Consider the following 14,522-nt stretch of genomic DNA (forward strand, 5'->3'; position numbering starts at 1 on the left):
CACTTAGCTTCCCTCAGATTTGGTTTCTCTTCTGTAAAATTGGAAGGGTGGTTGGGAAGATGAAATGAGGCAATGTGCACTTAGGAGAATACCTGGCAGGGGCTGAGTTCCTGTATGTGAGTGTTAGCCTTGGTCACGGTGCAGGAGAGCCAGGCCAGGGCACTGGGAATCTCTGTTCTCTGTAGACTCCTGGGCTGCGAGCCTGGACCAGAGGGGAATCCACCCGCCAGAGGAATGACGATGCAGGGGGCTTGGAGTCCCTGGGTGCCATTCAGCTGGGGCCAGACCAGGAGACTGGGAAGGAGGGAGGGGGAGGGAGGTGGAAGAGGGTGGTCACATTGATGTTGTCCCAACTCTTGTGCCCCTGGCTTCTCAGGGACCCGGTGCTACTCCTGCTGGCCCCCATGGGATGGTCTGTCCAACCCCATCCCTCCACGCTCCATCCCCTCACACTTACCAAGCTCCCCCCTGGCAGATGTCTGTCCTGGTGGCCCCTCCAAGAAAGAATTCTGGGTGTTTCACTATTTCCTGGAAGAAGGAAAGCATCATTAAAGTGAGGCCCACCGCGTGGAGGGCCGGAGTGATGGAGCAGGCCCAGGGGCTCTCTCCTTACTCGGAGCACAGGGCTTTTTTCCTATATTTGATGTTTCCCAAGAAGGGACAAGAAGAGGTGAGAGACTGCCGTGACCCTGTTCCTCGCAGACCTGGGTTTGTCGCTGGTTGGTCACACCCGTGGGGAGAGGTCCTGCCTTCTGAGCAGCACTCCCATGCGCCCTCTGGCCAGACGGACACGCGACCCTCCTGGCTGCACAGAAGACCACTCACTGAGGCTTCCCTTCGCCTCTCAGGGGCCCTGGGCTAGGAGCCGGGGCCGCAGGCTTGCATGCCAGCTCCACACTTATGAGCTTTGTGCCCTCTGTGGGCTTCAAATTCCTCCTCTTAGAGTGAAGTAATACCCACACCACAGGCCTGGGATTAAGCACAAATTCCCCCTCACCCACCTCCAGCTCCTTTCTTTTTTTAACTACACATTTAGGTGAAAATTTTTATATATCTATAGATTATGTGCACATATCGCTCATATAATTTTATCACAGTGCATTATATATTTTATTATATGTTACACACAATCATATAGGTGTATGTAATATAATTATGTATATAAAACATGGAGAGATATGTATAAAACATTAACAAAAGGTTTTTGAGAGCATTTATATAAAATTCATATCTTCTTTCCATTTTTTGAGGCATCAGGCTCCATTCCTGGTGTGGACTACAGTTAAGGAACAAGAGAGAGAAAGTCCCTGCAGAGTGACTGGGGCCAGACCCCTGAACAGATGTACAAGCTGGGGAGGGACAGAGTGACGGCAGGGGATGGGCTGCTTCAGAGGCAGCGGGCAGTTGAGAGGCATTGTGTGACCGTCCAGGGAGGGGAATCAGCAAATCAGGGGATGTGGATGAAAGTCCTGCACACAGTGGATGCCCCATCATTTTTTTTTTTTTTTTTTTTTTTGGCTGCGTTGGGTCTTTGCTGCTGCGTGCGGGCTTTCTCTAGTTGTGGTGAGCGAGGGCTACTCTTGGTTGCGGTGCGCGGGCTTCTCATTGTGGTGGCTTCTCTTGTTGCGGAGCATGGGCTCTAGGGGGTTGGTAATTATGGCATGCAGGCTCTGTAGTTGTGGCTCATGGGCTCTAGAGCTCAGGCTCGGTAGTTGTGGCGCACAGGCTTAGCTGCTCCGCGGCATGTGGGATCTTCCCGGACCAGGGCTCGAACCCGTGTCTCCTGCATTGTCAGGCAGATTCTTAACCACTGCGCCACCAGGGAAGCCCCCCATCATTTTAACTGGGTCCAAATGCAGTTAGGTGAGTGAGGGACTTTCCCCACCTATTCCAGAAATGAGGGCTGGAGACAGCCACTCGCCACCAGGTCTGGGTGGACGCCTGGGGAAGAACTTTGTCCTTAACTGCTTTCCACAAGCTTCCCAGGACCCTGCTTCTCCTCTGGTCTGTGTCTTAAAGGGCCAGAAGAGGGTGGTGATTTCTTTGAAGGAAGGAGGAATTCCCAGGCTAAAGAATGATGGGGCTCTCTTTGCAGCCTCCAGGATGTGCCAGCCCAGGGGTTTATTAGTTTAAAAAACATCCCAGGGACTTCCCTGGTGGTCCAGTGGTTAAGAATCCACCTTCCACCGCAGGGGACACGGGTTCGATCCCTGGTCGGGGAACTAAGATCCCACATGCCGCAGGGCAACTAAGCCCGCGTGCTCCAACTACTGAGCCTGCGCGCCTCAACGAGAGAGAAGTCTGCGTGCTGCAAAGAAGATCTCGCGTGCCACAACTGAGACCCGACACAGCCAAATCAATTAAAAAAATAAAAATATCCCAGCAAACTCAACCAGGAGAATTTCTGAAAAGCACTGTGCCATTGATGTAGGACAAACCCAGGCCTGGCAGAGGGCTGGCTGACATCCTGAACACCAGCCCTAGAATTCCTGCCTCTTTCCAGGTAACCTCGGGAGTCTTGGCATCATATGACAGCAGGAAGGGCAACTACAGGTGAGGGGCAGTTCCTCTGTGCCTGTGCCCTGCCTTGCCCGTGAGGATCCCCCCGCCCCCATGTTCTCTCTCTCTCCCTGACCTCAGCGCCCAAGGGCGTTTGCACGTGGGAAGGCGCAAACCAGGGAAGTGAGAGTGGTCCCAGCAGCAGCCCTCCCCGATCGGCGGGTCAGGCCGGCCATCTGACTTCTCCAGGCTGTGTTCTTATCTGTCACGTGAGACACAGACCCCACCCTCCTCCAGATGGGACATTTTGGCTGGTGGTAGAATCTGTATTGGAGCCCCTGCCCGCAAGGGCACCCCAGGAGTCCCCAGAGCCCTGTTGCACGGCCCCGAGGCCCTCCCAGGGGAGTTGCTCCAGGGCCTGCATGAGCAGCGCGTGTAGAATGGAGTCTGAAGGTTGGCAGACCGCTACCCAGCCCCGGGCCAGATGCTGGGCCCCCTGGCACACGATGGGCTGTGGGCGTGAAGGCCCCTCCTCCCCTCCCTGCTGTCCACCCCTCCCCGACTTCTGCGGCCTCGCCCGCCTCACCAGCTCCACCAACTGCACCTGCAGGTGCCCCCGCCTCCCAGCTCTTGTCTTGCAACTGGTTGTTTTTGTTCAGGAGAATTTTATCAAATTGCATCAAACTGTGCATTGAGAGAGAAAAATACAAAAAAAGAGAAAACTCAGAAATTCTCATCGAGCCAATACCAATCAGCCATGAGGTATAGGCTGGCGAGATTGTCACGTGTGACGATGCCTCTGTCTGTCCAGCGCTGCCGTGCGTCGGAGTAACCCTGCGCCGGTCACACGGTTCTGTGCGCGCGTGTGTGAAGGGGCGCTGTGTGGGAGCGCCGGACGCCCACGTGCCACGTGGCACGTGTGCGGACAGGTGTGGGTGCCTCCTCTGCTGAATGTGTGACGTGTGTAGGCATGTGGAGTGCGTGAGCCCACGCGTGTGCCCCGTGTGCGCTCCTGTGCGTGGCTCTTATGGCTGGGAGTCCTGCATATGCGTGTGGGCCCCAGAGGTGTGTTTGTTCGTGAGAAATGTTGTCTGGGGGCTTGAGGACAAGGGTTACCTGAAACCACAGTCCTGTGAAGGGAGGATCAGAGGGGTCTCCACAGAGCTGAGGTGACCCCAGACGGCGGCTTGGGGACCCGGGGAGGGAGGCCGGCCTGGGCACCAGCAGGTGGTTTCCCTGGAGGACTTGGGACCGAGTGTCCAGGAACGTTTGCTTTCAGGGCCTGTACGGTTCACCTTGTACCTCATTAGGGGCTCAGCCAAACACACAGACTTTTCTCTATTAAGTACTTAATTTTAAAAGGGAAAAGCCGCATTTCTAACGAGGTTGGAGAGGCTGGGCCCTACGATCACGGCTGTGCGTGGATCCCGGCCGTGTGCCCAGGGCAGTCGAGACAGAAGGGGGCACGGGGTGGGGGAAGGGGGACCTGGAGCGCAATGGCCTCTGGGGGGAGGGCAGCCCCAAGGGGAGCGCCACCGTGCAGGGAGGTCTCGGCCACGTGCCGTGGTGCACGCAGGCTGCCAGGGGCCGTCGGCCGAGGCTCGAGGGGGGACCGGGCCTTCAGGAGGCCGAGGAGTCAGGAGGGAATTGCATGGAAGAAGGCAGATGGGAGCAGGCAGACAGGGAGTCGGGGGGCGAAGGGAAGCCGAGGCGCTTGTGAGTTGAGGGGCTCGGGCTACAGGCGCAGAAGGCAGGCCCTCGGCTGCACTGCGCCCTGGCTGTGTCCCCATCAGGCCGGGAGACGCCCCCCCAGATCCACAGCCTTCCCTGTGAGGCCTGGGGCAGGCTCACCCCTGGGCGACCTCCCCTTCTTACCCCAACCCCAGGCCCAGGTTCCCCCTCAGAGCCTCCTTGCCTGGGCTCCCGGGGGGTACGAGGTGCCTCTCCGGCACCCCCAGACGTCCCATGACTTTCCTGGCTCTGGTTGCTCTCGTGCACCACTCCCCGGCCCCCAAGCAGAGCTGTGTTTGCCAAGAAGGTGGTGCTGGCAGAGCGCCTGCCCCACGTTCCCACTGGATGGCCGGGCAGTCGCTGCTGGGACACGCAGCACGTGAGGGCTGAGGAGAAAGGCAGACAGCGCCCAAGCCACGGAGGCTCCCAGAGGGACGCCGCGACTCTTCCCGTGGCCCTGCTGCCCTGGCTGACCCCATCCCGGGGACCCCGGGCTCCGTCCTGCCAGAGCAACCTCAATCCCCACCCAGGTCCTTGCTTCTGACATCATAGACGTGCGTAAGACGGGACACAAAGCCCCTTCCCTCCCTGAGTAGGAGACACGCAGAGTGTGTTTCTGGGAATGAAGACAGAGGGGGTGAACTCAGCCGCAGACCAAGCAAAGGGCAGAACGGATTCTGAAAGTGAATGCAGGAAGGACAGCTGCCCAGTTACGATACATCAAAGCGGAGCATGGAGGGGCCCGAGGTGTCAGGCCTTTGGGTGGGAGCCTCGCCCATCATTCAGGGCGGCACTGAGCAGACATCAATGTTAAGGTGAGCACCTCCCAGAGCTGCGGTCTGGGGCACTGGGATCCCTTGGGGGTCCCGGGGGCCCTCGTTCCAGGAGGGGACAAAGACGGTCTCCAGCCTGGCCTGTGCACATCACGCTCTTATCGTGGAGCAATTTCAACTTTGGCAAAGAGAAGGCAAGCTGTAGGCTGCAGAATGACACCTGAAGCCAGGGGATGACCACGTAGGCTGGAGGGTGGGCGCCCTCCCGGACGGGGGTGACGGCGTTGGGTTCCCGTCGCACTCGATGCTCCGGGGCAGTGCCTGGGGAGGTGCCCAGCTCTGTCACGTACTGCCTGTGCGCGTCACCCATCAGGCTCTAGCTTCTCCTTCGGTAGAACGGGGATAATGATAATACCCAGATGTTAGGACTGTGTGGGATTAAATGAGACAATCCTGGAACAGTCAGTGTTGGCCGGGCATCGTAACTGCTGGCTGCTATCATTGTTTAGAAGGTGACAGAAGGTGCTGGAAGCTGAGAGTGCAGTGGGGTATGGGATGAATGAGGGCCTGCCTCTCGGAAGACTTGGGCGCCGAGGAGGGACACAGGCAGGTCATTACATTAGAACAGAATGAGTGCTGAAATAGGACGGCCGACAGTTCTTCAGGGGGCCAAGAAGGCTTGGTGCGTGAGGCCCCTGCAAGAGCCCGAATTCCCCAAGCAGAGAAGGGCCTCCCAGATCGACAGGGCGTTCCGATGGGAGGGTCCGGCCGCGGGGAGGGGCGGCGGGCGCAGGGCAGCCTGGGGACAGGGGCTGTGTGGGAGCCCGGGCCTCACTCCTGGCTAATGCTGAGCCCACTGAGGGCGCTGAGCAGGGGATGGCAAGGCCCCTGGTGGCAGTAGGGGTGGCCTGACGGGCTACGGCTGGAAGTAGGGAGACCAGTTAGGAGGAAAGGAAGTGATCGGAATTTCTCAGAAGAGAGGCTGAGCCATTCCGTGATAGCCTTGTCAGACTTAGGAAAATACTGGACAACCAGAAGTGGCTTACACCTGAACCACGGCAGCATGGCCTATAGATGTGCGCTCACACGCGCACACATACACACACACAGACTACAACGGGAAATGGCAATAAAAAGAGCTAGCCACTGCGTGGGACTTCCCTGGTGTCCGGTGGGTAAGACTCTGCACTCGGGGAACTAGATCCCGCATGCGTGCCGCAACTAAGGAGCCCGCGTGCTGCAACGAATATCCCGTGTGCCGCGACTAAGACCCGGCGCAGCCAAAATAAATAAATAGATTAATTAATTTTTTAAAAAGAGCTTACCACTGTGCAAGTAACAGCTTATGTGTGCTTTGGGCCCGGGCCTGAAGAGGCCGGAGGTTTTCGTGTTTGTTTGTTTGTTTAAAGTAGACATGTTATGTATTTAAAATATAGACATTATTTGAATATAGGGAGATGGTGAGGTCGATGTGGTGCTCGTGGTGAGATGAGATTCAGAGCTGATGCTGATGGCGCACTAATAGCAGCCGCAATCAGAACAACAGCCGTCACTTGCTGAGCAACTTCCGTGTGCCAGACGTCGGGCCTACGTTGGTCGTTATTGTTCCCACCTTACAGGTGAGGAGACTGAGGCCTGGGACCACGGTCAGGGGTCACGTTAGCGGCAGGGTGGCACCAGCACTCAGGGTCTCCCCTTTAGGTCCGGCACCCTTAGCCTTGCCCACAGCGTCCTGTCCCCACAGGGGCCGCTCCCAGACCAGCACCCTCCCTGGGGGAAGGAGAGCCAGCCGGCGCCCGGTCAGAGGTCGAGTCCTGACTAATCCAGCACGGCAAATATTGATTCCTGGTCCCAGGCACCAGCTGGTGCCACGCGGGACCATCACCTCCAGACTGCTGGTGGCAGGGGGCCTGCGGGGACACAGATGATGGCTGCCTTCCAGGAAGGGAGATGGTCTGGGGAGAGAATCCCTGCTTCACATGCCTTCTGTCCATCGCGCAGGTCCTGAGCGCTCGCTGAGTGAACTTCTGTCCCCTCTGAGCATCCTAGGCTCTGGCCAGAAGCCCCTGAGCACATCGGGCGCATTGTCTCAGCGTTAGCGTGAGGGATCTGCGGGGAGCCACCTCTCACCCGTTTCTGCGTGTTTGCCCTTGGGCTCTGGTGGGACATGTCACCTGACACTTCCGGATAAAGCTTTGACTTCCACTCACCAGCTACAGACAAGACGCTCTCTGATCCTGAGTCCTGGGCCTCGGCGGGGAATCGTGGAGCCAGGGGGCCAGGTGCAGCCAGATACCCTGGCCACCACCCAGAGCAGCCACTTGCCCCCCGAGCACCATTCCTGCCTTCAAACCGCATCCCTTCTAGGGGACTCAGGAGATGTGCCTAAGTCCAGTTTGTGCATAGCCCAGGCCTCCCAGCCCATCTTTTCCTTGATGCCCCCTCCTGGGCTGCTGAGCTGCACACCCCCTGTCTGTTGCCCGCCCGCCCTGGCAGCACTCACCCCCGGCCTCTTCCACACGAAGGGGATCTGGGGCCTCTCGCTGTAGAAGACAGAGGAACTGTTGGCTGGGAGGTCTGCATCCTCAAACAGGACGCCCTTCTGCAGACACGCCCGCCTCAGCTCCTCGAAGCTCTGGCCTGAGGAGTGGGTGATGCGGGCATCCTCGGGGGCCGGGGGCTCCCGAGGCCCTGGGGCCCGGTAGAGGAAAGACGTAACTGTCCTCGGGCCAGCGGACTCGGGGTCAGTGACGGATGGGGAGAGGTGAGATGCAGGTGCCAGTCAAAAGGAGCCAGTGTGGCAGCACTGGACTAAGTGGACCTTGGCCTCCGCCTGCTTTCCTGGGGACCTCCCTGTTAGACAGAAACAGGGCGCACCCTGATGGCAAACTGTCACAGAGCCCTCTGCCCTCCCAGAGGCTCCTGTAGCACAGCAGGAGCTCTGAGGCTGAGCCGGGTTTGGGCGGAGACAGCGCTCTCTGCTTAATGCACGGGGGAGACCCCGCTGGGAGAGAGAGGGTGGCTTTATGGCAAAAGAGCACAAGATACCAAACTGGTCCAGGAGGTGGCAGGCAGCGCGGGCTTTGCTGTGGGGAGAGGGCACGGGGTGATCTTCAATCACCTCTTAAATCAGAGAGTTGCAGAGTTCTGTAGCTGGCAGAGAGCTTAGTGAATCACAATAGTCCATGTGGCACGGACAGCTTTCTCACAGCCTCCCATTTTGATTTAGAGCAGGGCTGGCAAACTTTGTCTGGAAAGAACCAGATAGTAAACTTCCCGGCCTCGTGGGACGTGCGGTCTGTGTGGCAGCTATTCAGCTTTGGGTTGTAGAGCAAAAACAGCCACGATGCTGTGTGAACCAAACATCGAGGCTGTGCCCCATCCAACTCTACTTACAAAAGCAGAAGGGCTGGATTTCATCCAGCCGGAGCTGGGGCTCTGACCCCTGACATGGGTGCACTCACAGGGGATGTCCGCCCCTCCTCCAGGGCAAGGATGCCGCTGTCTCCATCCTTCCTGGCAGCTGGTCTTGGAAAACAGTGGCAAAAACAGACATCATATTAATGAAATTCCTTGCCCTGCCAAACTCTACGAATAGGCTGTCACGTTTGAGAAGAAATGGTGTTCTGGGGCAACAGTTTAATAAAAATCTGAGCCGCCGCGTGAAGCCCCGGGGCTTCTAAGGGCTTCACCGTGGAGTCAAGGGGTCTGCAGTTGATAGGTGTGGTTAGAAGCCCGTGGCATGAGTTTTCACACGACCCCCAATTCCCAGGAACGTTCACTTGGCTCCACACACTTTCTGTCGAGAGAATCCTGCATATGGTCTACAGGGATGTACAGACACTGAAGTTGGGGGCATCTGGGTTGGACTCCCAGATTTGCCTGGGGTGACCTTGGGCAGGGCCTCTTTGCCCCGGTTCCTCTGGGACTCGGATGACGGGCAACTGTGAGGGCTGCGAGGGGCGGCTGGGAACAAAGCAGCCGGCAGGATCCACGGGCCGGGTCAGGAGCTGCAGGTGCCTCCTTCCCTGTCCTGTCTATCCCCTGCCCTGCCCTAGACACCGGATCTCAGAGCCCCCTTCCTGAGCCTCTTTTGCCGCCTCTAGTAAAGGCTTCTTATGTTTCTTTGACCACACCATAAAGGATTCTGGAATAATTCTCTGCCAGAGACAGTGGAGCTGCTGGCGTCTTGTAAGACAGCTCTGTTTCCAGGTGATTAAGGAGAACGGCCCGGGAGACAGGTGCAGCAGCGTGAGGGCCATTCATTTCTGTGACGCCTTGGTCAGGGAAATGATCACCAGCTCAGATCTTTCAGAATTTTCCCTTCAAACGACCCCGAGACTAGGGGGAAAGGACCTTGAAGTGAAATTCAACACAACCTCAATGTCGTAAGGGGTTTCCGTGATGCTGGACCCTCTCCAGGCTCCAGGCATGCATGTCCATATACCGTGCCCCTACCTCTCCAGGCAAGGGGTCCTGTCCTGCTGTGTTGGTCTCTCCTGCGGACCGGATGAACCCATGTTTATTTAAAGCCCATTTTAGTTACTAGGTAATCAGAGACTGCACTGTCATTTGTGACTAAAGCAAAAACACCTGTGAGCGGGAAATACACTAAAAGGGCTTAGAGATGCCTTAGTCTCCTGGAGGTCATCCCACACCCCTGCTCTCCAGGACATCACCCCAGCGCAGGGGGCCAGGCCTGCCGCCAGGACCCTGCCCCAGCACGCCCACTCGCTGGCCCCTGCACGGGTCTGCGGGGAGGGTCCGCAGGAAGGAGTGCTGTCACCTGTCCACACCCCCCACCCGTGCCCCGGCCACGTCCCAGGTGCAGGCACTCAGCAGAGCTTACTGCCTGGACTTAGGGCTGCATCCCAGCACCTCTGAGCCCGCCCCCAGCCCAGCCTGGTGGGTCAGAGCTGGCTGCCCATTTGCTGTGGGAACTTGGAAAGCAGACACTGTACCTGAGCCTCTCAGGTGAATCTTCCAAACCTTTGCTTCTTCTCTGGATGGAATATTTAGAGGATCTTGAGCCATGCGTTCTGGGGGCCCAGCGGGATCTCAGCCTCCTGTGTGCAGCTCCCACACACACGCAGGGAAGCGCTCCGCCCGTCCGGAGGGCAAGGCCCGTGGGTTTGCTCACAGACAAGACAGGACGGTGCACATTGCTTGTCACAAGGCCTGTCCACTTGTCACCAGCCTAGAGGCATGCATGGCATTGAGCCCTGTGGTGACCACAGAGACCACTCATCACTTTAGCTGCCTTCTCCTCCCCTGAACAGAACAACTGCTAAAGGGAACTCCAGCTTAACTCACCCTCACCCTGGCCCTGGGGTCTTCCCATCCTTTCTTTCTCTCTCCTGCACTCCCTCAGCTTGCAGAGGCCGCTGGGTTTCTCTTTCTCCAGAGAAGAGGCCTGAGTAATCCCGGGCATGGGGTGGTGTGGGTGTGTATCAGGGCAGTGGGATGCAAGAAGCCCCCTGGGTGGGTCTGTGAGGCCTCTGGGCAAAACCCAAGAACACCGCTCTGAACCTTCACCTGGGCGCAGAGACCTTGTCCTGGACGCCAGTGGGCCGGGAGTTACAGTAGCAGAGCTGACTCTTCGCCAGCACCAGGTATGACAGGTACGCAAAACAGACGACCCCGCAGTGGGAACTGGAATTGCTCTGTTTTGGGTGTCTGCGGGTGGCGGTCAGGAGCCTGCCTGCGGCGATGGGTGCAGCATGGGCCCCGGTGCTTGCGTGTGGAGAAGAGGTAGCGGAAGATACAAGAGGGGAAGTGAGTCAGGAGGCTCACACAGGTGTCCAGGTGAGCAGCGCAGGTGTGTTAGGAGAGAAGGCGAGAAGAAGGGACAGATTGTCTTCGGAGAATAACTGCCCGGGCTTCCTCATGCAGGGGGCAAGATGGGGCCTCCTGCTTTCGGACCTGAGCAAAGGAACGAAGGAAAGGCAGATCTGGAAGAAAGGTTCAAAACTTTGGGTCTGTTGAGCTAAAAATGCCCTCCTAATAGCTGGTGGGAGTGTAAACGGGTACAGTTTTTTTGGAGAGCAGCTTATTAATATCTATGAAAATTACAAATGCACACACTCTCTAAATCCAACTGCTCCCTCCCGGCAAATTATCCTGCAGATGAACCTGCACCCCTGCAAAGTGGAGATGTTCAAGCTTATCCGTTTCGTTGCAGCGCTGCTCACTTGAGAAACAAGTTGAAAAATGCTCAGTGCCCGCCACTGGGGGAAATGATAAAAAAAATTATGGCCCGGCCAATCAGGAAGTGGGATAACCGACAGCCACGGAACAGAGCCAGGAGGACCTCCACGCTGACGCGGAGGGTCTCCGATAGGTCAAGGTGCAGCACAGGACGCAGAGGACACCCCCATTTGTGGAGAAAGGGGGAGCAGGGTGCGCATTTACAGCTGCATAAAGCTCTCTTGGGAATTACACAAGGCATAACGAGAGGGGTGGACTGAGCACGGGAAATACGTTTTCACTTGTAACCCTCTAGACTTACTTGCTTGAGTTTCTTTTTACGTTGAGACGCCCGTGAAAGGGCAACGCCCAGTGGTGATTAGACAGCAGGGCAGCTTCACAGAGGGAGGGGGCCCTGGCCGATGCCCCGGCATCCTCTCTCAGACTCCCAATCCCTCCGCCCTAGGATCTTGGCGGCTCTATTCCCCCCCCAGCACGGAACTCTCTGCACTCTTCCCTTACTGGCCGTCCCGGTCGTCACCTGCCACCTGTGCCCCGGTACGTGGCACTCACAGCGTATGCAAAGGAGTTCCACATACCCAGGTTGAGAATCGTCAGCTTCTGCAGTAAGAGCTGGGCCTGGGGTCTCAAAATCCACGCCCTGTGTCCCACATGTACAGAAATGCAATTCCCTCTTTTCTAGTACTTGCTTTCCCGCGGCCCTGGAGCCCGAAAACTGCAGGGAGCGCACATCTCTCCTGGCCCTCTGCAGGGTGTTCAGTCCAATGCAGTAAGTTTCCGGTCAGTTTTAAATATTACTGTCTCAGTCACTCTCAAGGCCAAAGCGGAGACCTCTCAGGGTAAGCACAGTCTGCAGTGACTCTGCCCCCCTCCGCCCTCCCCAAGGGGGCATGTGGGGGCAGGGGGAAGGGTCTCTGCCCTCCGCCACCTCAGATCCTCACATCTCCCGGCCCCAGGGGGCTTTCTCTCTTAGGTGGGAATGACCTTTACTTGTAACTGTTGTCCCCTGGCGATTTGCTGTATGATTTACTTTCCAGTTATGCTTCCAAGCTTTGATCTTTAAAAAAAAAAGTCATTTTGTGGGTTCGGAGAAATCCTTTGTTCTCACTTGACAGCCCAGCTTTCCAGAGCCTCGCCATAGACTTAAAAGTCCAGCTTGAAGCTTGGAGCGGAGCAATGATGGCATTGTTCCAGGCGAGCTCGGTCTCCCTTTTTGGGCCGTCCCCAGCAGTCTGTGCTTTGCAAAAGGAGGTTCAGCTGTGGCCATGAGTGTTACTGAGTGTCCTAGAAGGTGAGAGCTTGTCCTCCACCTCCCGCCTCCCAAGTTCATATCAGCAAACCTGGTTACCAGGCGGGACTCGCTTCCCTCCCCTGGGGCCTGTTCTTCCCTGGAACACCCGCCATCTGTGCACTCCTCCCCCTGCAGGAGCCCACTTTCTCCTGCGTGGGAATGAGCCTCGCAAAGGCATCGCATCATGGGGTGAGAGGTCATCTTCAGGCACCCGCCCAATCCCTCCACGCTCTCTGGCCAGTCTTGGGCCTCCATTGACCCACAGGGATTCCAGTTTGGAGTCACACAGACCATGAACTTCCCTTCCATTTCCCAGGACTGCTGAAGCTGCCTGAAGCCTCTATTGCAGAATACAGCTTCCTCCAGAGGCCTAAGCTCCCCAGTAAACCCCTGGCCCCAACTGACACTGTTGAAATTGCCCTTGCATCCCTGAGAAGGAACTCTACTCTTCAAAACTCCAGTGTTGGGATTAACAGATGCACACTACCATATATAACATAGATAGACAACAAGGATGTACTTATAGCACAGGGAACTATATTCAATATCGTGTAATAAACTATAATGGAAAAGAATAGAAAAAAAGGAATATAGGTATATACATATATATGTGTAACGGAATCACTTTACTGTACACCTGAAACTAATATACTATTGTAAATCAACTATACTTCAATTAAAAATAAATAAAATTAAAAAAAAATCTAGTGTTGCCGAAGGATAAATATCGCCCAGGTCCTTCTGCCCCGGCACTTCTCCCCCTGCCGTTTAATCTTATTCCAGAGATTAAAAGCCCCTGCACACAGCTCTTAGGGCGACTTGAACCCTGGGCGTTTACTCCCCATGGTTTAGGGTGCAAACAGGCTAACTTTACTTTTTTAAACTATATATTTTATCTCCTCTTGCTCTGAAGCTCCCGTTCCGTCTAGTACTAAAAATTCAATTTATATTTTGCTGTATGACACACTCTTTCATTTTGGATTAGTGTCTCCCTCTCTCTCTCTCTGTCTGTAAATTAGCAGTCACTCGAAAGTTTAAACACCCTATAAAGTCCATTTCTCCCATAGTCTTCCTTTCCCTTCCTTTCCAGTAGTGGCATGGGAACAGGGGGAGATCTTATGCACCCAGGGCATCGGGGCAGGACCTCCGGTCCACTGGGGAAGGACCGAGGCTGGTGTAACCTGCATCTTAGCTTCTTACTGGGGACCATGCATTGCCGTTCCCCTGGGCTCAGCCTGAGTCCAACATTTTCCCCTAATGAGGAGTTCCCGCCAGGTCTCTCCAATGTCAATCGTTTCCCCAACTCTTATATATATATATTTTAATTTGACTGCACTGGGTCCCAGCTGCGGCATGCAGGATCCTTAGTTGCAGCATGTGGGATCTTTAGTTGCGGCAAGCGGGATCTTTCATTGAGGCACGTGGGATCTTTCGTTGTGGTGCGTGGGCTCTCTAGTTGTGGCATGCGGGCTTAGTTGCCCCGTGGCATGTGAGATCTTAGTTCCCCGACCTGCAGGGCGCCCTGCATTGGGAGTGCAGTGTCCCAACCACCGGACCAATGGCTGGAGAGCAAGGTCTCTGCGAGCGGCAGTGACAAGGCCATCTCTCTAACGCAGCCTCCTGATGAGGTCGAGTGTTGTTTCTGGCTTTGTTCTCTCTGAGCCCGAGTCTCTGCCTTCCCCGGGAACTGTCAGTTCCCTAAGATCCCTCAATACATATTTTTCTAAACCGGCAACTGCTGTTTGCCCCTGGAGGCAATCTGCGTGCCTGCCCGGAGGGGCTAATCTCCAGAAGTCTCTGACCACCTGCGATTTTTTCTGCCCCATCAACAGACTCTAAGGACATCTATTCTGTGAGAATTCTGCAGGTAAGGGTGTCACTCACAACCCTACTGGTTAAGCAGGATAAGGGATGGCCAATTAGCAACCCTGATACTGTTTATGGTTGCTACTCATTTTTCTAGGAAAAAAGTCCACATTTTTTACCAGATTCCCAAATGAGCTTGTTTCCCCTTGAGTTAA

General features: G+C 56.0%; 1 protein-coding gene across 1 annotated transcript in view; it reads right to left on the minus strand.

Moving 5' to 3' along the window:
- The window catches only part of CAPN9 (calpain 9), a gene marked incomplete at its 5' end in the record, with an annotated part of 54,342 nt that extends 42,556 nt beyond the window's left edge, over positions 1-11,786 (minus strand). Inside the window, 5 exon segments of the mRNA XM_082339688.1 lie at positions 458-467; positions 469-528; positions 7,507-7,726; positions 10,539-10,736; positions 11,731-11,786. Of these exon segments, the coding sequence (XP_082195814.1) occupies positions 458-467; positions 469-528; positions 7,507-7,726; positions 10,539-10,736; positions 11,731-11,786 (544 nt within the window).
- Between the last annotated feature and the right edge of the window lie 2,736 nt (positions 11,787-14,522).

Source organism: Balaenoptera borealis, assembly GCF_965194805.1.
Source record: "Balaenoptera borealis genome assembly, chromosome: 10".
Taxonomy (NCBI): Eukaryota; Metazoa; Chordata; class Mammalia; order Artiodactyla; family Balaenopteridae; genus Balaenoptera; species Balaenoptera borealis.